Source organism: Amphibalanus amphitrite, unplaced genomic scaffold, assembly GCF_019059575.1.
Source record: "Amphibalanus amphitrite isolate SeventyFive unplaced genomic scaffold, NRLGWU_Aamphi_draft 000710F_arrow, whole genome shotgun sequence".
NCBI lineage: Eukaryota > Metazoa > Arthropoda > Thecostraca > Balanomorpha > Balanidae > Amphibalanus > Amphibalanus amphitrite.
Genome location: NW_024882204.1, coordinates 96,324 through 122,982, shown reverse-complemented (window position 1 = coordinate 122,982; position 26,659 = coordinate 96,324). Strand labels below are relative to the sequence as shown.

General features: G+C 50.4%; 4 protein-coding genes across 8 annotated transcripts in view; 2 read left to right on the top strand and 2 right to left on the bottom strand.

The window, feature by feature from the left end:
• Positions 1-52: 52 nt before the first annotated feature.
• On the bottom strand, positions 53-11,527 carry LOC122364993 (beta-secretase 1-like). Of its 4 annotated transcripts, none has more exons than XM_043335849.1 (11): positions 11,503-11,527; positions 5,138-5,350; positions 4,770-4,858; positions 4,431-4,611; positions 3,923-4,088; positions 3,535-3,722; positions 3,098-3,292; positions 2,877-2,976; positions 2,464-2,580; positions 1,949-2,023; positions 53-1,607 (listed from the first exon to the last, which is right to left on the bottom strand). In XM_043335849.1, exons 2-11 carry the CDS (start codon positions 5,327-5,329, stop codon positions 1,486-1,488), a joined length of 1,425 nt encoding a protein of 474 aa, XP_043191784.1. In that variant the 5' UTR covers positions 5,330-5,350; positions 11,503-11,527; the 3' UTR covers positions 53-1,485. The 4 variants fall into 4 exon arrangements, with proteins under 4 accessions (XP_043191784.1, XP_043191786.1, XP_043191785.1 ...); XM_043335851.1 differs by lacking the exon at positions 11,503-11,527 and adding an exon at positions 5,674-5,695; XM_043335850.1 differs by lacking the exon at positions 11,503-11,527 and adding an exon at positions 5,656-5,676.
• LOC122364996 (trans-3-hydroxy-L-proline dehydratase-like) lies at positions 7,766-15,120 on the top strand. The gene is made up of 2 exons (XM_043335854.1): positions 7,766-8,110; positions 13,709-15,120. Exon 2 carries the CDS (start codon positions 13,735-13,737, stop codon positions 14,764-14,766), a length of 1,032 nt encoding a protein of 343 aa, XP_043191789.1. The 5' UTR covers positions 7,766-8,110; positions 13,709-13,734; the 3' UTR covers positions 14,767-15,120.
• Positions 15,121-15,785: 665 nt separating this feature from the next.
• LOC122364994 (probable chitinase 2) lies at positions 15,786-18,196 on the bottom strand. The gene has a single exon (XM_043335853.1). The coding sequence runs from the start codon at positions 17,855-17,857 to the stop codon at positions 16,523-16,525; it is 1,335 nt and encodes a 444-aa protein (XP_043191788.1). The 5' UTR covers positions 17,858-18,196; the 3' UTR covers positions 15,786-16,522.
• A 1,402-nt stretch (positions 18,197-19,598) lies between these two features.
• Positions 19,599-26,659, top strand: part of LOC122364986 (leucine-rich repeat-containing protein 24-like) — a 58,663-nt gene continuing 51,602 nt past the window's right edge. The window contains exon 1 of one of the 2 annotated variants that reach the window (XM_043335840.1): positions 19,599-19,893. The gene's annotated coding sequence lies outside the window, so the exon portion shown is untranslated. The remainder of the gene's footprint in view (positions 19,894-26,659) is intronic. The other variant, XM_043335841.1, reaches the window with a different exon arrangement.

Sequence of the window (26,659 nt, the reverse complement as noted above, 5' to 3'; positions counted from 1 at the left end):
TCTTGACGGAATTGAGCGAACTTTCCAGTGGGCGGCGCCCAAACGGAGACAGTTCCTGAATTTGTGTATTACATCGTACTCCATGTCACTCCTGGGATAGATGGCACACGGGCTGGGCGCAGTGCTGCGAGCCTTCCCGACTGACTCCTCAATGCCACCTTCATCCAGTCGAGTCTCAGACTCCGGCAGCTAGGCTCTGGTTTACCGCAGAGCAGGACGGGTCCTCTCTACCATACATAGTTTGCCGACTATAGTTAGCAGCGGCGACTACCATATCACTGACTCGTTTTAGGACGTTAGTCGACCGACACTAGCTATCTCTCAGAATTATGGACATCTGTATCTCCACACCATGACAACAAACAAGGGCTAATCGTTCTGACTGATTACACACGCAACAATCACATTCATATCACCAGAGATACCGGAGCTACAGGGGTCCCGTGGATCACCCATTGCCACTCGTACCCCAAGCAGTTACCCTAGTGCTTCACAACAAATCGGGAGGGTAAAGCATCCAACCAAACTTCGCACAACTCACTGAACTGGACATCAAAACACTCACTACTCCTCTTGACTGACCATCGATGAGTGAAAAAAATTATATCGCACGAGAGTATAACCCCGTAAACTCAATCCCACGTGTGCTAGACAGGTGGGATACCGTGGCCAGTAGCATACACCCGTGCCGCTACGACGCCGTACTTTCCGCTGACGTGGGGCCGACGCCGGGACTCGACTAGACTCGGAATATGGACATACGGTCTGACGGTATTGTCAGGAGTTACATCAGCGGGTACAGCGCACTCATATAGAGCACAATACCACGGGCATACGCCCGTCGGTAGACAGTGTGCACTTACACGTTTTAACGGTCTCCAAAGGCGGCTAGGTTTTCAACTTCACCGTGCAATTACGGGTTATGAAACAAATACACAACCACTCGAACTATGAGCACCGGTCCCCAAAGAACGATACTGATAAACAGCTCAAACGCATCACAATGATGATGACTCGAAAACCCGATGAATGACAGGACAAACAAAACATACGGCACAATAGTTCAAAAGCATATGAAACACAGCTTACCACACTGTTATGAAAGTTATCATCAGTCCACCGCACTCACTCATCCATCAAAGAACTACAAAGGACTAGCATTTCTCTACACACGAGTGCGATCGGACTTGAGTGGGAGCTATGGCGAGTCGCCGACCCCGAAAAGAACCACTTGGCTGACTCAGACTCAAACCCCCCAAGCTCGGCTCATCCTGACTCCCCATCCCCCCATTCGGCTAATCCCAACACTAGAGTCTTTCTGCGACTCTCTGTCTCCGAGCTAGCCTCCAACACCCAAACTACCCTCCTCCTCTCAGTCCCCGGCCGGCACTGAGGGGCGTTTCATTCTCCGGACCTACTTTTGGCACGACACGGAGGTCGGTATCGCCCGACACCGCTCAGATCAGCTCAGACAGTGGCCGGCCGTCACTCTGGAAAGTCGACCAGCAGGCTGAAGTTGTCCCGGCCGGGCGGTCGCCTCCAGGGCCGGGAACGTAGACAGCTGAGAGAGGCCATCAGGAGCGGCACGCAGATCAGCACCAGCATACCTGTCCGGCAAATAGGAACACCGTCACAATAGGACTTATTGTATCCGTAAAATCACTAAACTACCAACGGAGTATCTCCAATTATATCTTGGATGTCTTGGTTAAAAAAAGTGCAAAATAACGTACACATACAAGTGGAAAAAACTTTAAAAAAATATCAAAATAACCCAAAAATATACGGTACTTACCGACAGCCCAGCGAAACCCACCACAAAGTACTACCGCTCAAAGATGGATGGTGGAAGGGACCGAAAACAAACATATCGGTGATAAGCACAGACATGTGGTGACACTATCACAACACCCAAAGGATACCCGCTGCGGCGCCACCAACTCCTTACCTCCGAGCACATACATGGCGATGTGAACGGTCCGGTTGTAGGCCGAGCTGGCCTTGTACGCGCACTCGCCGCTGTCTGAAACACGGCAGAGTCGAGACACGTCAGATCATAGCTGTCAGTCACACAGGAAAGCAAACCAGTCAAAAATCACCAACCATAACAACCGATTTGAGCAGACTCCCGGTTCCCATCTTTAGTATACAAACCGCAAGCGTAACAACTGAGCAAATCACAGCATCAATGTCGTTATTCCCAGCTATCAAGGCCCAGTGGCTGGTGCCATAGTGACTCTTTATAATGAGGGTCACTCCGAGTGGATAAAAGGAAAAAGCTGCGTGCTACGCTGAAGAATCGTTGCAAATGACGGCACAGACCCATAGCCCGACCTTGCCAGCGCTCGGTTGATAACGTTCACCGGAAGTTTGACCCGCCGATAGATGGAGGCACGGTGCTACCGACTACCGAGTCAAGCGGAACCAGTCGGACCGGGAGGGGGGAGGGGACGGAGGGCACACCTGCGGTGGTGTAGGGCTCGCTGATTATGACCTCCGGGCCGCACACGGACGGCGCCAGCTCCACCGCCTTCTTCACCAGGTTGAACCGCACGTACAGACCCTCCAGCACCACCACACCTGCAGCGGGAGGTGAATCGAGTGCCACAAATCGTAACGAGGAAATGGTTTTCACAGCAGACAAGATACGGCCTAAGATAAGGCACCTTAAAATAAACAGAAGTTTTTACTTGAGAAGCGAGCTTTAGGGATAAAGAGGAGCGTTTCATGCATCCTGAACACATCGGAACGGAGGTTACATACTATTCATCTTGCACGTGGGTCATAACTCCTCCCTAGTCCCCGTAAGTATAACGACCTCTGGCGGTCAGATCCCCTTAATCTCCCGTCAATCATCTCATCTCCGGTTGCCTTACCCAGTACGGTGCCGATGTTGGAGGAGTCGATTCCCAGTGTGAAGCAGCGGTGTCCCTCATCGTCCCCGCTGGCGTCGTCAAACACCTGCCGTAGATAGCTCTGCGGCACAAAGTTATGATCGGTGAGACGATTCAAGCAAGAGTTAATATCCCCGCACCACACCTATGGCATGAAAAGGGACAACCATCAATATCTTGAATGCAAAAAGAGGCTCACTCACCCGTGCGGTGATGGTGACGTCGAACGCCGACGTGGGGTCCGTCTGCAGGGACAGGGTGATGTTCGGCAGCCGGTCCCAGAGGGCGCTGTCGTTGAACGCCGGCGCACACAGCCGACCCTTCCCCGTCCAGAACGGGTGGGCCGGCTCGGCGAGCGGCGCTGCCTGCTGCAGACGCGATACCACCTCCCGGAACACCTGCTCGGGCGGTAGGGCAGCATAGGGTCAGACTTTTACACAGGTGATCATCTGTAAAGCATACTTATTACTTATCGCACACATGCGGCGAAAGGCAGTAAGAATAGTTGGAATTGCGACCAAAAGCTGAGGTCTTACATCTTGTCCACAAATTAGAGCGATATTAGGGCGCACCGTGTGATCGAGCACAAACACATGTAACAGTAGCTTCAACATCATCAGCGAATGGTTCGTTCTCCCACCTCATCCGGCAGCCGCAGATTGGTGGTGCCGGTATCTACGATCGTCTTTGGTTTGTTGAAGCGATCACAGTGCAGCGGCAGCGGCTGACCGCCCACAGTCAAGTTTGTGACGATTGTCTCAAAGAACCACGGCCGAAAGATGGCGGCCGACCGGAACTGGCCGGCCAGCAGCTCGGCACGCGTTTCACCTGTTGATGGGGTGTTCAGTCACGTCGAACTACAGAGATCCGTCGCATAATGGAAATTCACGCAGAAACTGGCTCGACTAACTATCCATTCAATGATGATGTAATTAGATAATATCGCGTTAAGGCACATACCTAGCCAATCAGCCTCCGCATCACCCCAGAGTACTAGCTCCAACACAGGAACAAACAGCGGCACCCACCGAACTCTATATAGCCGTGGTGTCGTCCAGTGCGCGGCTGAGGGCCGCACAGCACCACAGAGATGGTGTTGAGCCGACCCAGCAGGGCCTGTTGGGCCGCCTCCGGCCACGTGGTCACTGACGAATTGGGCAGCGCCAGCTGACGGTACGCCAGGCCCACGATACCCTGCAGGTCACGAAACAACGCAACAGTTGTTAGGAGGGAGACCACGGCACATGGCTATTCCGGTTCGGCGCGGCTTACTTTCTATGCGCCCGACACCGGGAACGGAAAACGTCGAAGCGTAGCATGGAGGCAAAACTTGATGCGTGCTTTTAAACAACACACCAACCTGTAATGATATGCAATCTATAGGGGAATTACGGCAGAGCTTTGCCGAACATTTACCGTAACACTTACACGAAAATTCTATGAATTTCCTCCAAACTGAAAGATTTTGATAGCACGGCTGGCGAACAGCAGTGATCGAGCTTCGTACAGCTGTAGGCGGCGGGCATCACTTCCTACCTGCCACTCGGAGCCATTGATGTAGAAATTTGTGGAGCGCTGGATGAGAGCCACGTCACAGCGGACGGTGGGCGCGTTCGTCTCTGGCAGCCGCACCACGTCGCTGACCAGCTCACCGCGCCAGGAGCCCTGTGAGTAGGGCACGTCCACGGACACGTGCAGTGGTCGCAGCGTGGTCGACCTGTCACAGGACGGTCACAGTCTGCTGTCATGACTCAGCAGTGCTTCACAGATAGTGGATGAGTCATTACAAAATTGAAAACAAACACTTTGTTGGAAATCATCCAAAATGATAGCCGTGGTGTCATTTATCAATGGATCAATGGATTACATACTTACACAGATTTATTGTAGAACATGGAAATCTGTGGGCTGGGTGCAGCTGCAATGGCAACATTACTGCTGCCTGTGTCAATCAGAACCTTCAGCTGGAATATAAAGACAATGAAATGTTTCAGTCACCCTATCCTCAAACATGTCCTCGATGACATTAAAAAAGGCTATCTTGAACATTATCTTAACTGGAAGAACACCTGTTCGGATTATGAAGCATACATACAGCTGAATCAGTCTGTGAGAACCTGACAAATAACTCATAAGATGTAAGAAAAAGAGCCTGAATAATCATTATATGAGTTCCATTTAAAACCATAGCTGAAAAGTGAATGCAAAACAAGTGATCACTGGTCAGTGGTTGCCATGTTTACCTTCTGAGGAGGTGTTCCAATAACAATCTCCGTGTAATACCCATCTCCAGATTTGCCATGCAAATTAACAATACAGCTGTCTGCCAGCTTCAAGGGGCATTCATCTTCAAGACCGAGTGCTTCAGTCAGACACAACAAAAATAAATATAACAAAAATATTGAGTTGGGGATGATCCAGATTGAGATGGCCATGCTTCTGACATCTCTTCTTTGCTGAAATAAGGACTCGGTATGACATTTTCATTTAACCATATCTTAACGATTTTCTTTATTATCCAGCAGCTTAACATGTTTTCAATGCTCATCATTATAAGAAATAAATTACTGAAATAACAACCATCCTCCCCAAGCATAAGCACCCTCACTAATTACAATTGATTGTATTAGCAGAAGTGAAAATCACCGTAATGTATTGCATAGCTAAGAACCTCTGAAAAGTAAAACCAACCATTTTCTTTAATTATCCTGGTTGTGAACAACTGAAAATGCATAAAAATTGATAAAACCAAACGCCCAACCTCTCTCACAATACATACACAGCTGGTGATGTTTTGAAACTACCACACCACAAATGTATCGAAACAACAAATATCAAGGATGCTGAAAATAGAAACACTATTCCACTGTCGATTTTGCAGCCTCACGGTAACTCAGCAGCCGACCAGCGCGGTCCTAAACTGAAAGGCGCCATTCGCATCTCTAAATGCAGCTTACCATTTACTTTGAATATGTTGACCTCAAAAGATATTGGTGAATTTGAGAGGTCAACGTTTCCGCCAATCGCAGGTACCCTGTCAATCAGCAACTACCGGACCGATACAGACGAGAGCGCGAACACTAAAATTTTAAATTACAATACGCGATGTCACCAGCCATTTCAAATATGTTGACCTCAAGTGACCTCAGTGATCCTGAGATGTCAGGTCAACGTCTTCGCCCATTGCACTCATCCTATGCCTACCTAACCCATCAACTATCGGGCCAATCTAGACGGCCATTCGCTTCGCCGTATGTCTTTCTACCCTCTTATTTCGAATAAGATGACCTCAGATGACCTCCGTGAACTTGTGAGGCTATTAATGTTTCATTGTCCATTGCAGCTATCCCATAGCTCACCACTGACAGCAACTACCAGGCCGATCGGAAAACGCCACCAGTAAGATAGCAGTACCTACCTATTCGATTTCATCCGTTCACCGTTGCATCGAAGATGATAACCACAAGTGAGCTCGGTGACCTCAGAGGTCACTTAACCCGGCAGTTGCTGGGGTATTTCGCCACCCACCGTTTGCTGGGGGGGGGGGGGCGTTAAACGCCCCCAGCCGATAACTCGAGAACCAATAGGCGCAGCGAAACGCACGAGGCGGCAAACGAAAGAGCGCGACGAGACGCTTCAGATGAGTACTTTAAAAGTGAATTTTGAGGTCACAGGTCGGGTCAAGGTCAGGTCAAACACCTGAAATCGGGCTTTCAGTAGCATGGACTTCAGGACTTCACAATGGGCGCCTCTCGCCATAAACTCTGTCAAAACGGTGCACAATCCATCTTATAAGGCCTACAAGAGTGTCAGCTCCATATAGGGGTCAGTCAAGCATAGGTCAGGGTCAAGGTCAGACCGTCAGGTCAACCGGGTAGGCACATATGCCCGAAAATCAAAACTGATATTCGCAGCCTGTGACACATGTTTTATAGGTAATTTGGGGCGTAGAACACGATGGTGACATTCATTTTATCATATGTGTAGGTGTTTGACTCAAAAAGTTCAATTTAAGAAATTCATGTATCATGGTCGTGAAGTAGTCACGAAAAATTGCCAAGATTCAGTTCAAGATTTTGGAAAATGCGGAACGATAATCAATAATCGAAGATAGCCATTTGATTGATCATGGTATTGGCAGTCTAATGGCGTTTACGGCATGTCTGTATGTCTATTCTGTGATTTTATATGATTTTTTGAACATATGCCGTTTTTGGTCGAAAACTCAGAAACCATGACGTCACTAAAACCTCGATATCTCAAAAGTTTTCCGACCGATTTTTTTTGAAACTTTGTCACAATATACTTCAATCAATTTCCTACAGGTACCTAAAATTTGGCGCGCCTGCGGCGCGCCGTTTTTATGCTATGGCCCGGCGAAAAAAGTGGGGGCGTTTAACGCCCCCCCCCCCAGCAACTCGCGGGTTAAGAGGTCACTTATGCTCACATATATTTTGGGGAGCCATGTCATGACCCCGTGATGCGCAGACCCGTCTATGGGTGCGTTCACGCTCGCATCCGGGATGCGCGGGCGGGATTGGTGTCACTAAATTGCTGACTCTGGGTTACAGGGAGGGCGAGCCGAGCCGTTTGTTTATATCACACATGACTCCTCAGACACAACCTTCCAGGAAGTAACAGCCTAGTAACAGTGACAAACGGCGGGGGTCGCGGAGTAGGGGTCAGACCACTCCGTGCCAGCGTGATCACGTCACACCACTCGGGGACAAACTGGCTGGCTCAGCGACACTGGACCTCGGCACTACACGCCCCCTTTTCAAGCCGGACGTTAAGTTGGAATTTTCATTTCTGCCATTGATTCGTCGTTCAAAAGTTAGGAATCTGTATCGGCCATAGTGCGTTATGCGAGTCGACCCCTTTGCACGCACCACGTTTATTTCAAGCGTAATACGAGCGCCTTGAGATACTGCAACGTTCCTTTGATAGCATCCGGCGGCCTCCCGCGGCCCATACTCACACCTGTCTCTCCGGCAGGTGCAGCGAAGCCCCAGGATGTTTACGCCGCATCTGACCGGCCTCCGGGTGGGACGAGTTTTTGTCTCTGGCGCCACGTGACTGGCCGGTCCGGCCCGGTCAGCACCGCTCCGTCGTCCAACCAGACGGGAGGGGATGGGAGCGGCTCGACCGACGCCAGTCAACGCTCTGACTTGGACGACGACGGCAGACGTCAAACGCCCAGCGGGGCACCGTGCCAGGTAGGCGACTCATCCTCCATAGATACTCGTCCGATATATTTAACTTGTTGCTAAGCGCAGACTAGGCTAGGTCTTTTTCGCTTTTACAGTTTTTCTCGCTATTATTATGCCTTCCGGTGCTCTATTGTATTCACATTTTAGTAACCGCAAGTACCGGCTATACGACAATTGTTTATATCTAGTGGAATACAAAAGGTAAAAATTGCTTTTTAGGACGATATAGTGGGTATAATTTTGTCGTTGTTTCCGCATGAATGCATCTCAAACACATGCCCACACAAATATCTCGACCATCGTGATCATGTGAACTCGTATAAGGACACGGACATAAACTGAAATATTATTTTACTAATACGGCTATGTGCGACGGCAGTTTATAAACTGCCGAACAAATTTGACGTTGCTAATTGAAATCTGGTCATTCAACCCTGAGCGAATGATTCAACAAAGATAGAGGATAAGCAGCTTGATATGAATGAGACGACGAATACGCCATCGTTTAGAATTATAATTGACAATAAAAAAGCTTATAAAGCAAAGCGAGAGTTTCGCTGATGATACTTCACTCGACGCTGATGAACTCCTTAACCCGCGCGGGGCTGGGGTCTCCAGCCGAACGCGCGGGGCTGGGGGGGGGGGGGGGTAAATTTTACCCCCCCCCCCCTGTTATCTCCCGAACTAATGGTCCGATTTGGAAAATTCAAACGCCAATCGAAAGATCTCATTACGAACAACTAAAAACATGTACTTAATTTAAAGGAAAAGGGCCACCTTTAACATGGGGATTGAAACTGAGTTAGCCATCTTGTAGCCCGTGTCCGAAAACCTATCTGTCTACCTCCTTACGGCCGATTTCGGCCTCCATTCGTAGTTATCGGCAATTTTAAAAGAAAATACGCCAGGAATGCGTCCTTATCCAAGGAATGCGTTCTTATCCGACAATACAGCCACCCGCGGCGAGGCTTTGGTTTTTTACCAATCAGCTCCAACCAGCTCAGCTTTAACCAATCAGCTTATCTGACACAATCCGACGAGTCTGTCATCTGAACGCTGATTGGCTTGAGTGTGACGTCATCGCTATGCCATCATACAGTAGGTGCCGTAGAGAGTATCAACATAGTACCAATATGTTAAATAGTTTTAAATACTTTTTCGCGAATTGTGCACTTCTGGCACCATTTTTAAAAAGAAAATGAAAAATAATAATGTCAAAATGAAAAACAACGATATCTTCATATTTCACGAAGGTGGCCCTTTTCCTTTAAAGTTTGAGGTCAAGGTCAAGGTCAGGTCAAGGGTACAAATTGCAAGTGTCTACAGTATCGGCCTTGCACCGTAGTTGCCGAAGAATGGAGTCATGGACTGAGACTGATTGCCCAAAACGTGTTCTTTGGCTACCAAGACAATATTCGTTGCATACAATATCATTCAGAGGTCAAGGTCAAGGTCAGGTCAGGTCAGATCAGGTCACCAAAAACAAAATATAGAAAAGGGCATGTGCGACACATGTTTTATGGGTCATTTTACTCATAGAATTTAATAGACACACTCAATATGTGATATGGACCACCTCTGAATGAATTTCAGGTCGAGGTCAGGTCAAGGTCAGGTCAAGTGAGATCAAATTTTGAAGTTGGTTGTTAAGGCCTAAAAAGGTGTCTATCTAATGCAGTTTTTTCACGGCGAATCGAATGGTGCTATTTTTGTTTCCGTACGAGGTCTAGAACTTCCAAAAAATCATTTTTCCAAATTTTTGTGTGTCGTGACGTCATAAAATTTTGAATAACTCCCACATTTTTGAACCGATTCTTCTAAAAATTGGTATGTAGGTGCACATAGACCACTTCTCTGACATATATTCCGTTTTTTTTCGATACAAGCAAAATTTTGGATTTTATAATCATTTTCCCAAAAAAAGGCCGTTTTTTGAAAACATTTAGGCCAAAATCCAGAATTTTCAAAAAACCGAGATAGCCATTTGATAGACAAAGTATAATTACGTATAACCTTTTTTGTTACGTCTTGATTCCTTTAAAAATGAAGATGTTAGCGGCGTTTGAAATTTTGCCGTTTTTGAGGCGAAAATGGCGAAAATGGCGAAAATGGCGAAAATGGCGAGCATGACGTCACTAAAACGTCAATTTCTCAAAAAATTCCGACGGATTTCGCTCAAATTTTCAGGGAACGTGTCAAATTGATGTAAGAAAAGGTACTGAAAGTTCGGCGGCGCTGCGCGCCGCCGTTTTTGAGATATTGCAAAAATTCGCGAGGGGGGGTAAAATTTGCCCCCCCCCCAGCCCCGCGCGGGTTCAGCACAATTCATTGGTAGGTAGATGTGTGTCGTTGCCACTATGTGAGAGTAAATAAATGAAATGAATTATTGATCGTAATGGAAACGTTACACGATTTGCCTTCAAGCGTTAAATATTTTACGTTTAATTTAAACGTTTCAATCAAAGAACTTTTAAATTAGCAATTTCATTTATTCATCTATATGATATGAATGTTGACTAAATAAATTAGATCGAAAATATCCATGAAAATAGCGTCATTTCTCTTCTCATTTATATGAGCATTCGACTTTCATAGGTATTTGACATTTGTTGCGCTTTATGCTTTTATCAAAATACGCCTGAACTCAATAGTGTTGACGACCACGCCTCGACTTCACTAATAAAATCGGTAGGGGAAGTTGGGGGAACGCCGAATACTTTTTTTCTGACGCCCGTAGCACGCAAGGTAGACAACATAAGCTATTCTTGTTGGCGTCATTCGAGAGGCCAGTCTTTTGCCTTTCAAACATACCAGGCGCATTTGATGAATTCGCATACCGTTAAGCGCACAAACTAAAAATATCAAAGAAGTGACTTTTTCGGCGTTGCCCCGGGCTGCGGGGAAAGCCGAAAATGGGAGAAATGATCTACGAGGAATGCCGACATTGATGTTTTGCCACTTTATCTCAAACTTTATCCAGAATTTATCAAAGCTGACACGCGTTTTAAGAGCTTGAGGACGCTTGGTGCACAGTGGAAGTTATAATTGTGTGATATAATAAGAAAATGCCAGGTAAATAATTCCTTATAGGTAACATGCCGTTGTGTCGGTTGAAAGTGTAATTTGTGTGACTAAAAATTCGCGTTGCTATTCTACAGCAGTAAAGTCCACGTAGCGTGCTTTAACGTGCGTAATTGCACGTTTTCGGCATTACCCCAGCCAGCCATACTTTCATTTGCAGGCCCATAACTTTTCAACGTGCCGTATAAATTTCAAATAGGCAGCACACTTATGCAAAGACATGCTGAAGATTACTTGACCGAATTGGCCAGACAAACGGTAGCATAATGAGTAAGAAATGCAGCTTCAAAGGCGCATGTAGTTCAAAGGAAACGTACCTTGAAAATGCTCTTGGCGCCCTCACAGCCGAAGTATTCCGAATGACGACTCGTAACAAACATGCGATAATTGTAGTCACTTAAGCTTCAGAGCATCACTGACAGGTGGCATCCATGTCTTACGGTTTTCGAAATATCTCGAATTTCGACTTTGCCCCAACTCCGGCATTGCCCCAACTTCCCCTAGCATTGGAAGGGTTTTAACGTCTGTGGCACGTATTCAGACCTTTTCGCTACTCTATCTAATAATTCTGGAACCATTATTTATTTCTGGTTTGAGATATACCACGGCGACCATTTTCGCTTTCGGAAAGAAAACCATTCGAAGATATAGTTGTTAAAGGAAGATTGCCACCTTCAAAAAGTTTTCTCAGATCGGCCTATGATTTATTCCCTGGACAAAACAAAATTTTAGAATTCACCTGACAAAGTATCATCACGTGAATCGCGAAAAAAATTGTCGATTATCATACAATTATCAATCGGTTAATGTCTAACGACAATGTTTACACATCACTAGACTTCAAGGTCATAAGATTATTACATTTTATTTGAAAAAGTAAGGTATTTTATGATTTACTAATATATGATTTCATTAGAAATTGGCCATGTTTAATTTATTTTGCATTTAAGTTCGTAAAACATTTAAAAATCATGGCTCATTTGGAATGGGTCTGGCCCATGTTAAACCCCATTTCCCACACTTTTTTGGAAAAAATGAACTACTGAATATATAAGTTTAACTTTTATTTTGACACTCCAAAATTCTTCTCTGATCTCGAAACAATCAAAGTTTTGACATATATTTACAAAAAGATAAGAAAATTCATGTTTCAAAGTTATCGATAAACAGTAGAGATGTCGGTTTTCTTGGACTAAAAAAATGGCATCAAACTGAACTTTCGTCTCCGATTTCTCGCAAACGGGTTCGAATTTCGGAAAACCGACTTCAGTCTGGGACATAGGTGGCTCAGCTCTAGTGAAAACCGTTTTGTGGAAAAAAGGTGGCAGTCTACCTTTAACCTGAGGACAACGTTGGTTAAAACATTTTGGGCATGTTTAACGCGAGCGCTTGATTTAATATCGTTTTATAATTTATACATTTTATCCGAATAAATGCCATTTACATACTCATTCAACCGACCGAATTAATCTAAAGTTTGTTTTCATCAAACGGAGATTGAAACCACTTCTTTAGACATTCGACTTCGTCCCTTTCTTTTCATGTAAAAAAGATGATCACGAAATCACTAATAACTGATATTCATAGGCGGCGGAACGGCTCTGTGCCCCCCTTTGATTTTGGGAGTTTTAACATTAGCCCTATGGGCGTTGCATGGAAAGAATGGGACCAAAAGTCGGCAGTGCCTCCTCCCCCCCTTAATTGAAGGTGTTCCGCCGCTACTGCTGATATTTTGTCTTTAATTACTTAAATGTACGAACGTTTATAAATAAAGAATACAGAAAGACATAAAGATTGCTATTTAATTATTCATAAAGTAAGTGATGATTCTGTATTATAGTAATTTCTTAGCTGGTTCACAAATCACAATGTCATACCATAGGTATTGTTTTATAATCCAAACATGTATAAAAAGTAGGTACTCAAAGCATTTACCGTTGAGCGAATAGAACTGAAGACCCGTGAACGATAACCTTCCCAACATTATTTAATTTTTTTCTAATGATCAACTGGCGATGAAAGCAGCGAACGTACCTATATGTATATTTAGTTTCTACTACCAGCATATTTCAAGGAGTTTTGATCATTAAAAACTGGTAGGTACATTGAATAATAAATTACGTACCTATTAAAAATAATGCTAACGGACTTTCATTTAGTTTTTATCTCCAGGGGGAATATCGTTGGCTCGAGGCATTAGCCGAGAGGATTTTGTAACAGTTACGTAAATGAGGTATCGATTACTATCTAGCGAGAGCTAAGCGCCCCTCGCAATTATCCTATAAAGAGGGTCACCGAGTATTGGGGGATGAGAATGGCTGGCGGATTTTAGAGCAGCAAGATCAGGGAATGGTTATTTCTAGTTCGCCACATAACCACGGTAAAATGCAAAACTGAGCCTATGGTGCTCATAGACCGTCCCCCCAAAAATGTTGCTTGGTAAAACCGGTTTTAATTGCATTCCAAAGCAACTACAAAATAAACATATTTGACGGCTAACGCTATTCTTCACGTCCGTTCCAGGAACCATCTAGGACCGACCAGGAGCCATGGAGCCGGTGGCGCTGCCCGGGCAGCCGGTGAAGACGGTCGAGATGCACACGGGCGGCGAGCCACTGCGCATCGTCGTCTCCGGCCTGCCGCCGATCGCCGGCGCCACACTGCTCGACAAGCGCCGCTTCTGCCGCGAGCAGCTCGACCGCTACCGGCGCGTGCTGATGGGCGAGCCGCGCGGACACAAAGATATGTACGGCGCCTACCTGGTGACGCCCGACAGCCCGCACGCGCACATGGGAGCCCTGTTTCTGCATAATGAGGGCTACAGCACCATGTGCGGCCACGGCGTGCTGGCGCTGGCCCGCTACCTGGTCGATGAGGAGGTGGTGCCGCGCGCGGCCGAGGGAGAGACGGCCGTCAACATCCAGTGTCCGTGCGGCCTGGTGCGCGCCTGGCTGGCCCCGGACAACACGGCCAGGTTCCTCTCCGTGCCGGCGTTCGTCCTGCACTCGGACCTGCGGATGCCGCTGCCGAACGGCGGCGAGTGCAGGATCGACATCTGCTACGGAGGAGCGTTCTACGCCATGGTGAGAGCCGCCGATGTTGGACTACCGGAAGGCGGTGTCGCCAGCGCTACCGAATACCTTCGCATCGCGACGCAGGTGCGCAACCACATCAGCACCGCTGGCATTCGGATTCGGCACCCGGACAGCGCCGATCTCGGCTACCTGTACGGCGTGGTGTTCGGCAACTTCGCGCCGCTGTCGCAGCCATCGCCGCCGCCGTCGGGTATACGCCTAGTGACGGTGTTTGCCGACGGACAGCTGGACCGGTCACCGTGTGGCTCAGCCACGACCGCGTGCTGCGCGCTCCTGCACGCCTCTGGCCACCTCCCGGCCGAGCACAGCTGCACGTTCACCGGGCTCGCCGGCAGCGAATTCACGGCGCGCGTGAAGACGGAGAGCGAGTGCGGGGGCCGGCCGGCAGCGGTGGTAGAGGTGGCCGGCAAGGCCTACTACACCGGCCGCGGAGAGTTCACCGTGGAGCCGGACGACCCGCTCGGCGACGGGTTCCTGATCCGGTGAACACGGAGCCTGTTTGTGTCATATACCTTTGACCACTGGTATGGACTGGTATTGTGGCCTTTTCGATACTTGCAAGTTGAAATGGTGTCAATAGGACGTGTCACTACGGACGTGTAGGTACCGTTCATTTTATACCCAATTAGATCGTATTTCTGGGCTAGGTGGTCTGTAAGGAGACTTAAAATACGACGATACTTAAATATTTCATCGATGGCTAGAATCTTTCCGATTCTAGACGAATATTAGAATTGTCTCTTGTTACCATGTCTCAAGAACATTGCCAGCAAACAACATTGGAAGCGACCCGGGGTGAGCTTGATCCCACATGTGTAAAATACCAAGTAGCGCATAAATGCCCGGTAGTTTATGCTGCTAAATGCGCTTTATGCTGCGGTGGCTGAGGCTCCAATAACGAATTGAACACACAATAGGTAGGTTCAGCGAGAAAAGGTCACTTGTTCCGTTGACAAATTTATCCTCACTTAGGCATAAATCAATTAGCTGCGAGTCGTCTAATGTCAGCTTGTTTCAACACTTGGCCCTAGCTATAGGCTACATGGTAAATTGATAATTTAAAAAAAAAAATATTTTCAGCAATTGATGAAAATGCCAATGACACTTCGTGACAGCAGCGGCGGCAGCAGCAGCAGCAGCAGAGATGCCCGGATAGGAAAGGTAGTTGGCCGAGGTGCTAACCTCAAAATGCAATCCACTTTCGGAGAGGAATAGGGTCTGGCTTTCACGAGCTCGGTCGGATAAAACTGCACTTATTATCGGCGACTCGATGGTCGGGCGGAACCGGTTGTCAGCTTCTCGGCCGCACCCGGCTAAATGGGATGGTTCACGCTTCACGAACAACTATGTATTCTGCAGGAAAGTGACTACGATCATGGGTGATCTTTTCACCCGAAGCTTCCCCTACACGTGCTGGTCTTGAACGTTATCCCGTTTCCCGGGGCCTATGCATTGGCGTATTTAAGTTCATCTTTCAGACGTCGCCGATAACAAATTACCGTCGCATCATTTGGTTTATTTGCGTATACAGTTCTGAGTTCACAAAATAACACGAACACTTGTAGAATGATCAGGGCCAACACTGTGGTCACACAAATACTTGTCAAGCTTTAATGCTAAGCCTTGCGTGCAGAATCCGTAGACTCGGGCGATATAACTAAGTTAGGGAAAACAGCAGCCCTTCAATTCAAAACTCTCAGTTTCTATTGGGGACATCTGATCAGGAAACATGTACCTAATCTGGATACGGAATTGTTGAATACAGCTGCGTTTATTAGGTGCCACTAATTAATAGAACGGAGTCTCGCTCTATTCCGTAATCGCAGAAGGTACCTGCACTACCGACCAAAGCACTCGCAACTGGAAAGAGGACGAAATGGTGATAATGAGATAGCAAAGGGGATGAGACACGAGGTCATGGCAGTTCCATGTCGCGCTAAGCATTATCGTTCTCAAGGATGTATATGAATGTTGCAATGGTTCATGGGACCGTTGTTTGAACCAGTCCAGGATTTTCCACTCGCGCTGCGGAATCGCGTGGAGGTCAAGCGTGTTTGTCTGCTTTCAAAACGACGCACAGGGAAACAAGGGAACTTCGTTGTTGAGCGTCGTCACATTCCCTGGGTAGAATACACGCTACTTGTCCGTGACACGACACCCGGCACTCCAGACAGTCTCTGAACACCTTCAGTTTAAAGGTCCGGGATGAAACGATCGCATCAAGCCTCTGACGGTCGTCGGGCTACTTCTTCAGCTCCGTGATGATCGCGCTCATCAGTACGTTCTTCTGACCACAGACGCCGTTAAAATCGTCCGTATCCAGTGTGGTCAGCGCCACTCCCGCCAACCGGAAACGCTGGACCAGCGCTGCCTTGTGCGTCACAGACCGTTCGTCTTCGATACTGACCCAGCGTGTATCCTGAACGAAATACGGCACCTTGGCAACATCGTCCCAGTTCTTCGTCCAGCGCTCGGCTCCGACGGCTTCCGCGCGCATCTCGCACAGTTCGTTGTAGCCGATGGAGCCGTCCAGCTGGGTGTAGGGTCCCTTGAAGGCGGTCTCGGCCGCCGGGGCGCCGACGTCGCTGCGCGTGGGGTCGGTGAGAAGGTAGGAGCTGCCGTACAGTGGTATGCCGAGCAGCAGTTTGGACGCATCGGCGCCCATCCGCAGGTAGTAGTTGACGGAGCCGGAGACGCGGTCCAGCGGCGCGTTGTGGCCCGTCCGCCGGTCCCAGACTCCGTGGTAGTCGAAGCCCTGCATGTGTAGAAGGTCGATCGCAGAGCTGATTCGCGGCACGTCATAGCCGGCGTCTGCGATTGATGTGAGCGCAGACAAGGAGGCCATCAGCAGCCAGCTGCGAGGACGGAACGCCTCGCGGAGCTCCTCGAGAAGGACTGGGAAGTTGGTCCGATCCTGGGGTGTTCCACCGCGCTGCGTCGGATGCTGCCAGTTCATGTCCAGGCCGTCGAAATTGTGCTTCTGTAAAAACTCCATCACACTGGCGACAAACTTGGCTCGCTTAGCCGGATCTTGCGCCATGTTTGAGAACTTCTCAGAGCCCTCTAGATACCCTCCAACGGAGATTATCGTCTTCAGCGACGGTTTGAGCTTCTTTAAGCTAGTGAATCTGGCGTAGTTACCGCCGGACGGGTTACCGAAGCTACCCAGATCGAGAGTGGGATTTAGCGAGCGCAGCTCGTTGCTCGTTTCATCCATGCCGACATATTGATAGACGAGATGCGTGCATGCCTGTATGTCGATGTTGTCGATGGTGAACTTGCCCCGTCCGCTGCGGAAGCTCGCCCACGAGGCCACGTTACAGACGACGTGCGGGGCACGGGAGGCGCTGCGGATCTGGAGTCCGCTCCCTCCCGTCTGCCCTATCCGCTCGAGCGACGCCTCGATCCGGTCGAGCCGCGAGTTCAGGTCGGCGTAGTGCTGGTCCAGCGTATCCTTGACCACAGAGCGCAGATATTCCCGGAGAGTGCTCGGCGCAAATCGGTCTCCGGTGCAGCCACGCAGGCTGATCAGCGTCAACAGGGCGGCGCACCACCGCCACACACAGGCACCCCGCATGACGCTGTTCTCCGGAAGCAAGACACGCGTTCCTCCAGCTGTCGAGAGGCGGCAGAAGCAGCCGTCTGTCTAAAGGCAGCGGTGACAGCAGTCTGGAGGAGGGTATATATTTTTTGCCTCAATGAGGCGTGATCGGCTGTCTGTCTAAAGATGACTTCTTCTGTCAGGACACACCACACCGCTCGCCTGGATCCCCGGGCTGATACACAGATCCCTGCCGCTGGATCCAACGCACCGACCTGGCCCGCTCCGCGTCACCTGCACCCACTGGGCCTGTCGGCCGGAACTGAGGAAGGGCGCACCAGTCACGGGACCGGTGCTCGCCAATGGCGGTCTCGCGATACTGGCGAACCAGCCCTGGAACGCCCCAGTCGCGGCCTTACAAGTAGCGGCTCATGCGATGGACTGGTTTATGACGCGGTAAGAGCCCTCTGACCGGCTGCCTGTGTGGCCACTAATCCGCTAATTACGTAAGCAGAATAGCACAGATCCTGGCCGAACCACGCTGGAAAAATGAGAAAAGTTCCATCGCCACACCTTATCACTGAGTCAGCGCGACATTAGACCCAAGTTTCCGGATATACGTTGCCGTAGATGTGGAAAAGGAGGAAAACAAAACTTATCGATTCATTTATCTGTGACCGATGACATACCCGCCGTCAATTGGGTAGGTAGGTATACAATGCCTACACAGGTATACAATACCTACCCATGAATGGACTGGACACGTCCAAATAAAGACCGAAAGGCCGTTATGAGCGTTCGTAAAAAAAAACTTGCGCATAAATCCTAAATCGAGCGTGGCATAAAATAATTTCTACGCGCAGAAGATCCGGCTCGCATAGTTTTAATCAAATACACTCAACTTATAAATAAAGCTTCCATACTATTATAGATCTTATTGCCAAGAGGTAAACCGTCTGCATAACCGTTTACGCCTCCTGCACTTCCGAAAGTCAATTGACGACAATGTCTAATGTCTACCGTACCCTTAGCGCAGGGCGACACACATGGGCGTTTGGCTGCGCAACGCTTGGCAGACGACGTTAACGGCTAAGCGATGCTAACTGTCTAGACGATGTTAGCGTTTAGACGACGTTAACATCTAAAAATTGCAGATACGTTTATTAATTAGACGTTTACTTCTACAGGTCTAAGACGACTTCTTAGACGCTTGACAACCATGCCTGACAACCATGCCATGACAATGAATCCTCTCAGCGAGGGGAGGGGATTTAATTTTAGATTTTATTTGGTTTTAAATTAGTTTGAAAGTATTTAACTACCTTTTTGCAATGTCATGCTACAAGCTATCCCGTTTAACACAAACCTTTTTTCTCGAAATGGAGGCACCAGTCACCACCCTCACTTATATCCCCAACTAACAGAGGCTTCGAGACTCGAGTGCAAGTTGAAGTGACATGGCAAAGTAAGTAGGTACTTACCTTCTCACCTGCATTGTAACTTGCAAGCTGCCAGACTCTAGTAAAGACGAGTAGATGCTTAAACCTCTGTTTGATTCCAGCACAGATTCATCAGCAGAATCCGAACCAAAATATATGTTAGTAGAATGGGAATGGCAAAGCTAAGTAGGAATGCTTAGCGTGTAACACTGCCAAATAGTGCACCCAGTCGCCGTTGCGCCTTGGCCGTTGCTTTGCTACAGAGCCCTACGCGCGACGCCGGCGGTCAGGTAGTCGCTATAGAGGGCGCCAGGTGCTTTGGCAGCGGGGTCGCTGGCCCTGCGGTCGGCTGCGGTGTGACGGGCCGACGGCCGGCGGCGGGCGGCGGGCGGCGGCGTGGCAGTTTGGGTGAGGGAGTGGAGCGTGTGAGGTGCGAATAGCACGTGGTACGGCCTCGCTGGGCGTTCCATGCGCTTTTGAAGTAGCCGCTGTCAGGTGCGAACGCTGCAAATTGACTGGATAGTGTGTACGAAGCAGTGCTGGTTCGCTGTCATGCACGGGGCGCTTATCACCATGTGCCCGCACGGATGACCGGCTGGGTAAACGGTGGAGCGAGGAGCGACGTGCGCACAGGTGAGTTTCACCTATCCGTGCTTCTATCCTCAGGAAACAGAAATCCTTCTCCTCCACGCCGCAACCCCCCTCCGGGCTGGACAGGCAACTTTATCTCATGCGGGCTGCTCCCTTGGAGCGGCACCGCTGCTCCTGAGGTAGCGTACCCCGTAGCCGGGTGCAGTGAGTGCCTTGGGGCTGGGTGGCCTGTCCTCTGGACGGGCTCAGCCCCGGCGACTCACTAGGGTGCCTGCCCAGACCAATGTCTCCCCCTTATTCCTATCATCCTTCCGGCTCTGCAATGGTCTTGTCGACCGAAAGGGCCTAACCCAACAAAACAAACAAACAAACAGGTGAGTTTCAGTTCTGCGTGGGGAGTGACGAGCATAAAGGTGGGTTCATATATTTATATAGTACATGTGTTAAGTCATCGACAAAAGTGGGAAACTTCAGTGACTAGGCGTCGATGAAACGACGCTTCAACACAAACACTCAGCAGGAGCGACGGACGGGCAGCGATGTTTTCAATCGTAAGATTAAAACTTCAAACATAGCATGAGCATGTAGTTACACCTACTTAAAAGCAGAACATGGAAAAATGTTAAGACCATTAGCTGTGGATAAACACATCGAAATGTTATGTGTTTGCCGTATTTTTATAATTAGGTACCTTTTGCCTCCAGCCCTGTGACCTCGGGTCAGGTCAACTTCGGGACCCATTATTGATCGGCATTTGTAATTGCCGTTGAATTGGTTGCCTTATCCGTACACTGTTTGTTTTTGGACTAGTGGTTTTCTAACAATATCCATCGGAAAATGCAGGGATAGGTAACCGGTAACGTGCATGTCTAATGTCTATACCCAGAATCTGGTGACCTCATCGAGGACCACATGATGAGGACGATGTCATGTCATGTTAGCGATGAGATGACGGCTTATACGGGTGTTATAGTCAATTCGATCAATACTAATGCACTTCGCTTCTTATTCACCATCAATGACGGGAGTTGGTATCATACCTATTAGCCGCATCGCAAACATGAGTTTAATTATCTCTACGTCACCTTTGGTAGGTATGGGTAAATCTGATTATTAAATTATTTATTTGGATACGGTTTTTGCTACCAACTCGATTCCATAAGATTTCATTTTCTTCACTTGTTTCCGACTCCCGTCGTTCGTTGCCGGGTGCTGCTATGGGCATATTATTGTGTGTCACACATTGCACGCCCCCTCTCGTGTCGCCGACGGCCAATCAATGCACGCGCTACCGTGGCCTGCGGCCGGGCCCGTGCCGCTGAGGACGCCGGCGTCCCAGCTGTAGGCACGACCTTCCCCGCGCCGGGACGCCGCCCGCCGCGCCCGGGCTGCATCCCGAACCGGTTTTGTGACCGGCCGGCCGGCCGGGGTTGCCCGCCTCCCTGCCTGCCGCGCCGGCCGGCCTACCTGCCCGTTGTCGACCGCCCTCCCCGGCCGCCTCCCTCCCCTCACAGGTAGGCCGCCGGGTGCTGAATGTAGACGGCGCGGCCTGGGATGGGCCGGGGAGGAAGATGGCTCGATCCCCGCCGTTTCGCCGGCGTAATTGGAGGACTCGCCTCGGCTCGACCGGTCGGAGTGGGCGAACTGCGAAGGGAGGGTGGTTATGTCTCGCGGCGGTTTATTATATGTAGAAAGTAGATACTTACTAGTGCGCTGTGTTATCCTTGCGATTATTCCGCATCTCGTAGGCATTCAGTTAAGTGACGAAAACAAAGTTGTAATGCACTTTGATAGCCGTCAGTCAGCCGCAGTCAGTGACAGCCGTCAGTCGCTATCGGTGACAGTCGTCAGTCCCTATCGTTGACGACCGTCAGTCGTTATTAATGACAGCCGTCCGTCTCTGTCGGTGAAAGTCGTCACCATCGGATGCCATGCCGCGCCTTCATAGAGCCGCCGCCACACCCCGTCTCGATTGGCGTATCACCCGCCACCCAACAGCCAAAGCGCGATGAGATATGTGAGAGATTGGACCCTCGGACGGTCGGACCCCTCCGTTCGTTGTCGCCAGAATCTCGACTCTGGGCTGAACACGGTCGACAGCCGCCTTTGAGATAGTATCATTCACCCCCGGTCTCCGTCACAAACGCACAACTACCTACGATACAGGCGCAAATTATTTCCTTTGTCAGCAGCAACGTCCCCTACGGCGCGGCGGTTTCAGTTAGGGACATTTGGAGCAATGGAGCAGTAAATCAAACCGTTCAAACTGGCGCTGATATGGCGTGTGCGGGAGCTGGACGCTGGCGAACAAAGCCTGCTCCGTGTTGAAGGTGGACGGGGCAGTGGACGGGGAGATGGACGGAGTGGCGAGCACGTCTTGCCTCACTTTCAAAGGATTACCTTTCTTCAGTTTTAAGTTATGTTCGTTGACGTAATGAATTCAAGTGGTGGAGTATACCGGACACTTAGCTGTGGTGAAGCCTAAATCCCGTTTCAAAAGCAAATCCGACGTGTCTAGATCATATCATAAAGACTTGTACCCAGAAAGGAAAATAATAAATGTGAAAATCACGCCAGCCATCACAAGGACGTCCAGCATGTTAGTTGCCGCCTTGCCTGGGTGGCGGAGCGACGGTCGACGACCACAGCATGACGTGTTCGACAAACAAGGAGGAGACCGTTAACTTTAAAAAAGAACGCCAAATGGCCGAGCTTTTTGCTGCATCCAGTTCTGACGCTCAACACAAAGTTCCTAAGCCGACATAACAGACTTGCAACTAAACCAACGCCCGGGCCGAACCCCTCCCCTGCTGTGAGTCTCGACAGGCGTCGACTTTATGCAAAGTACCCTCTCTACATCCAGCCTTTCTTGGGAAGTATCTCAGTCTTTCATTCCAAACTTGTGCGAGCTGCGGTCGCGGACGGCCATTACCATTTGCCGTCGGGCGGCGGCGCTCGTTGCCGGGGTCGTGTTTCGGCGGGGAGGGGAGGCAGGGGGAGAGATGGGGTGCTGCCTTCCCTGTCCCGGAAACTCCACCCGATTAATATCGGCCCGATGGCCGGCCGCCGCCCACGCGGCCCGCCGGGCTGTTGTCTGACCTTGCGGCGGTGCCCTCCTCGTGGCCGCTGACCCGCGTGACTTCAGACCACTCCTGGCACCCCGCAGAGGAGTGGCCGGACTTATTTGGTAGGTGCTGAACGGTCCACTGGCTCGGCTTTACAGAGGCCTGGAGGTGGGACGAATGAGGGAGCCCTTGGCCCTTGGGGCTTCCTTCTGCCGAGGTTGGTCCCAGCGTCGTGATCTAGCTGACTGAACCAGCAGCTGTTGGGGAAAGTTGCTGGTCGGTCGCTGATAGGTTATTTTTAGTCACTGGTCAGTGGTCGGGCACTGGTGGGCGATATTTGGCTACCGGTGAGTTGTGCGGTGTTGCCAGTTCGTATTTCGCTGCCGATGAGTATGGTTGTCGCACAGTTCCCGGCCAGGCGGCCGATGATATGGCAGACCGACGATCTTTATGATCGGGAGTTCTGAGTAGAAATCCTGTCTCGACAGCACTTCGATGATGGACGATGACTTACGACACCGTGCATCATCGGACCCGTTGCGGTAAATCAGAGGGCGCCCATCGGGCTTATGTAGTGGCCAGAGTTCTCATAGTGCTGCGAAGGTCTCGATGGGCGAGAGCTGTAAAATAAGCACGAAATACTGTCAAGGGAGAAGTCATTTTGTGACTTCTTGCCCAGAAACAAGCATCTTTATGGCGGCCGGGTCAGTGTGATATGATGTTCGCAATGTGTCCTGGTTTGGTTAGTTTTATCTTTGACTTTGCTTGTCGGTGGGTCTTGTCCCTGGTGGTGACTTTCGTTAATAAACAAATAAATAAATAAATAAATAAGTCTTTCCGCCATCTATCCTTGCAGCGGGGTGGCCATTCTGTTTGACCTCAGCCACTGCAGCCAGGTCAGTCTGCCCGGGTCAGTCAGTCTGTCAGTTTGTCCTCTGCGGAGCCCTGCAGCCTTTAGTTCTCGGAACCTGCCATCCCGGCCGCGGTCGAACGACGACCACCAGACCCGGAGTGGCCACCGCCTCCGCACCGGCTCCTACGCTCCCCCCGCGCGACCGGTCAGTGTCGAAATCACGCCCGGGCTGCAGGTGCACGTCCGAGTGGGTAGTTACTACGGCGGCGGCCGACGGGGCGGCACTCCACTCGTAAAGCCAGCAGAGTGTGACAAGCGAACATCTTTGGCGCATTCTGCAGCCGCAGCGCCGTCGGCATGCAGCGACACAATGGTGCACTTCCTTTGTGCGCGCTGGACTGGCGATATACCACTATGGTAAAGGTATTCGTGTAATGTCATGGGTGCACATCCATAAACGCTAACGCCGATTGTAATGTCTAGTAGTGGGCGGTGACCAGGCTGGACGCCGCAGGAGCTGGCACTAGAGCCTGAGCTGCAGCCAGACCGGAGTTCGAGTCAGAGTCGGAGTCAGACGTGGGCTGGGGGCTGAGATTGGCTGCACCGTCACGATCCGGTGCTAATTCCTGGTAGCGCGGGCTGTTCAACTCCGACCGCAGTCTCCCCCTGACGTGGTGCTAAAAACCGGCCCGTTTCGGCCCGCGGTACGTGACCGAGCCACCGACCTGCCGGTCGGACGGGAGGGGTGACTGGAGCTCGGAGGTGAAGCCGGAGCAGAGAGGTGCCGGGCTGTCGGACGAGCCGGCCACAGACGGACGCGGCGGTCCCATAGTCACGCTCCGCCACCCGGCGCCTGTTTGTGTGTGTGGGGTTTGTGAGGACGCGTGCCGTCCCCTGCGGCGCCAGCTGCCGAGTGCCACTGGCACGTGGTAGCCGTCGGGGCCAGGGACGCCCAGGGGACGGCCAATGGGGTGCGGACCAGCGGCGCACCGCTCGATAAACGCGCTGCGAGCGCGTCGTCTGTCGCTGGCGACAGGCTGGCTCCCTCCCCATCCTCCCCATGCCCAGCTCAGATTGGTACTATACAGCATACATTATACCGAGCTGTGATGAAAGTCGCCCAGCCGTCACCTGTAGAATACATACTTGAACTTCCATACAGTGTATCGCATGATCCGGGTGAAGAGTAGTCTGCAGAAGTCTTCACAGTCTAAATACAGTACCTGCAGGGGCAGGCCGCGTCGGATTTAAGTTACACCGCTCGGCCGTCTGCCGACAAAAAGCGGGGCATGCCATCCGGCCGTTTTTCCGCTGTCTCTCGGCGCGTTGGGAAAGGAGACGAAGCGAATGCTTTGTTAGCGCACTGGCTTGTCGGGTCTGGCCAGATACCAAATGGCTCCCCGCGAGTCTGCAGCCTGCAGAAGCTCTGTGACTGGTGATTCGTCAGTGACCTGAAGGACCTGAAGGCTGAAGCAGATTTGGCCTTCTGTGACCGGCCTCCCGCCCGCAGACGCATTTGGGTGTGCGCGTTGGCGGCTAGGCTGGGCTGAGTGCTCATCGTTTGTCTCGAGAGCCCTCCGCAGCATAGTTTGCGCTTTGTTGACTCGTGTGTACCTGCAGCGGCTGCGAGGACACGCTGCTGAAGGACGATGTGCTGTCCGTCTCCCCGCCCACCGTGCTCGAAGCAAGACGGTGGGAACCACAAACATTGTCCACTCACGACATCCAGTGCGAAGATCCACTGAACGGTCCCGCCGTCAGCTGAAGCTAGTCCCAGAAACACTGAATTCTCTGAAACACTGAGTTCTCTGTATCCACCGCCTCACCGTGGGAACATCAGTGACACTGCACATTCGCTACTGAAGGGCTTCTCGTGGTTTGTTTTCCACTCCGTCCTTGAGCCATCCTGTGGTGCGCTTGCTTTCATCACTTCCTGTTTTTATAGTCCTGAGAGGTCGTTCATTTATTCCCTGATGAGCTTCGAATGGTTCCGGGCAAATCGTTTCCTTTTGCTTTTGGGGCCTGATGTACGAGCTGATGATTTGCCGCGCCTCGCTCTGTGTTGTGGCGCGGCGCATAATGACCTCGCTACGCAACGGGCCGTGCTTCACTATCATAGCACTGTCATCACGGGCATGACGGGCCGTGTTGGGCTTTACCTACATCACTGTGCCATCACGGCGGGAGAGCACTCAAAGTCGCCTTTGCCGCTGCGGTGTGCGCAAGGCTTTACTATCCTTCACTAACGCTGTGACCTGTGTGCTCTATTTAGACCTGGGGCCGACCTGTGATACGCGACACGCGCACACTGCACACTGAGGAGCGGGTTACCGTCCCAGCGCTAGCCGACCGTACCGCTGTGGACCGGTAAAAACGTTGCTCGGGCGCTCCCTTGGCCACCGGCGCCGGTCAGGAGCGTCGAACCCGCCACTACCGCCGACAGACGAACCGTTTTTGTCGACGGAGCGGGGAGAATCAGTTCCGCCTTGCTTTCCGCGTGGTCTGCGTGGCTTGCGTGGTCTATTGGCCATCGTCAGACGCCGGCACCGTCTTCACGGAGCTGTGAGCGCAGTTTCATCCATGCGTCTCCTCCAGCTGCTGTTTTGTTTATATCACGGCAGCCCACTGTTGTGTCCTGCTTTTTATGATCAAATTGTTTTATAGAAGCGCTGGAACTTTTTGCTATAGACCAGCCATAATAGCATCGCTATAATGTGCTTGATGGTTAATGACTGGCTAGTACCCTCTAACAGATCGGCGAGGTTCTACCGTCTCGAGCGTTCTGCGGCCGTTTTTCGCTCAGTATGCGGATTGTTAACCGCATCACGAATCACGATGCCGAGAAGACGAGCGAAATGTCAGAGGTTCCCTGGGCTGAACGCTTGAACTC

Excerpts from the sequence above, each read along its gene's own strand:
- LOC122364994 (XM_043335853.1), bottom strand. The coding sequence starts at position 17,857 with ATGCGGGGTGCCTGTGTGTGGCGGTGGTGCGCCGCCCTGTTGACGCTG.
- LOC122364993 (XM_043335852.1), bottom strand. Across the intron at positions 2,977-3,097 it reads ACGTCACCATCACCGCACGG|AGCTATCTACGGCAGGTGTT; the intron begins GTGAGTGAGCCT and ends TTTGTGCCGCAG. Across the intron at positions 2,024-2,463 it reads CGAGCCCTACACCACCGCAG|ACAGCGGCGAGTGCGCGTAC; the intron begins GTGTGCCCTCCG and ends GCCGTGTTTCAG.
- LOC122364996 (XM_043335854.1), top strand. The coding sequence starts at position 13,735 with ATGGAGCCGGTGGCGCTGCCCGGGCAGCCGGTGAAGACGGTCGAGATG.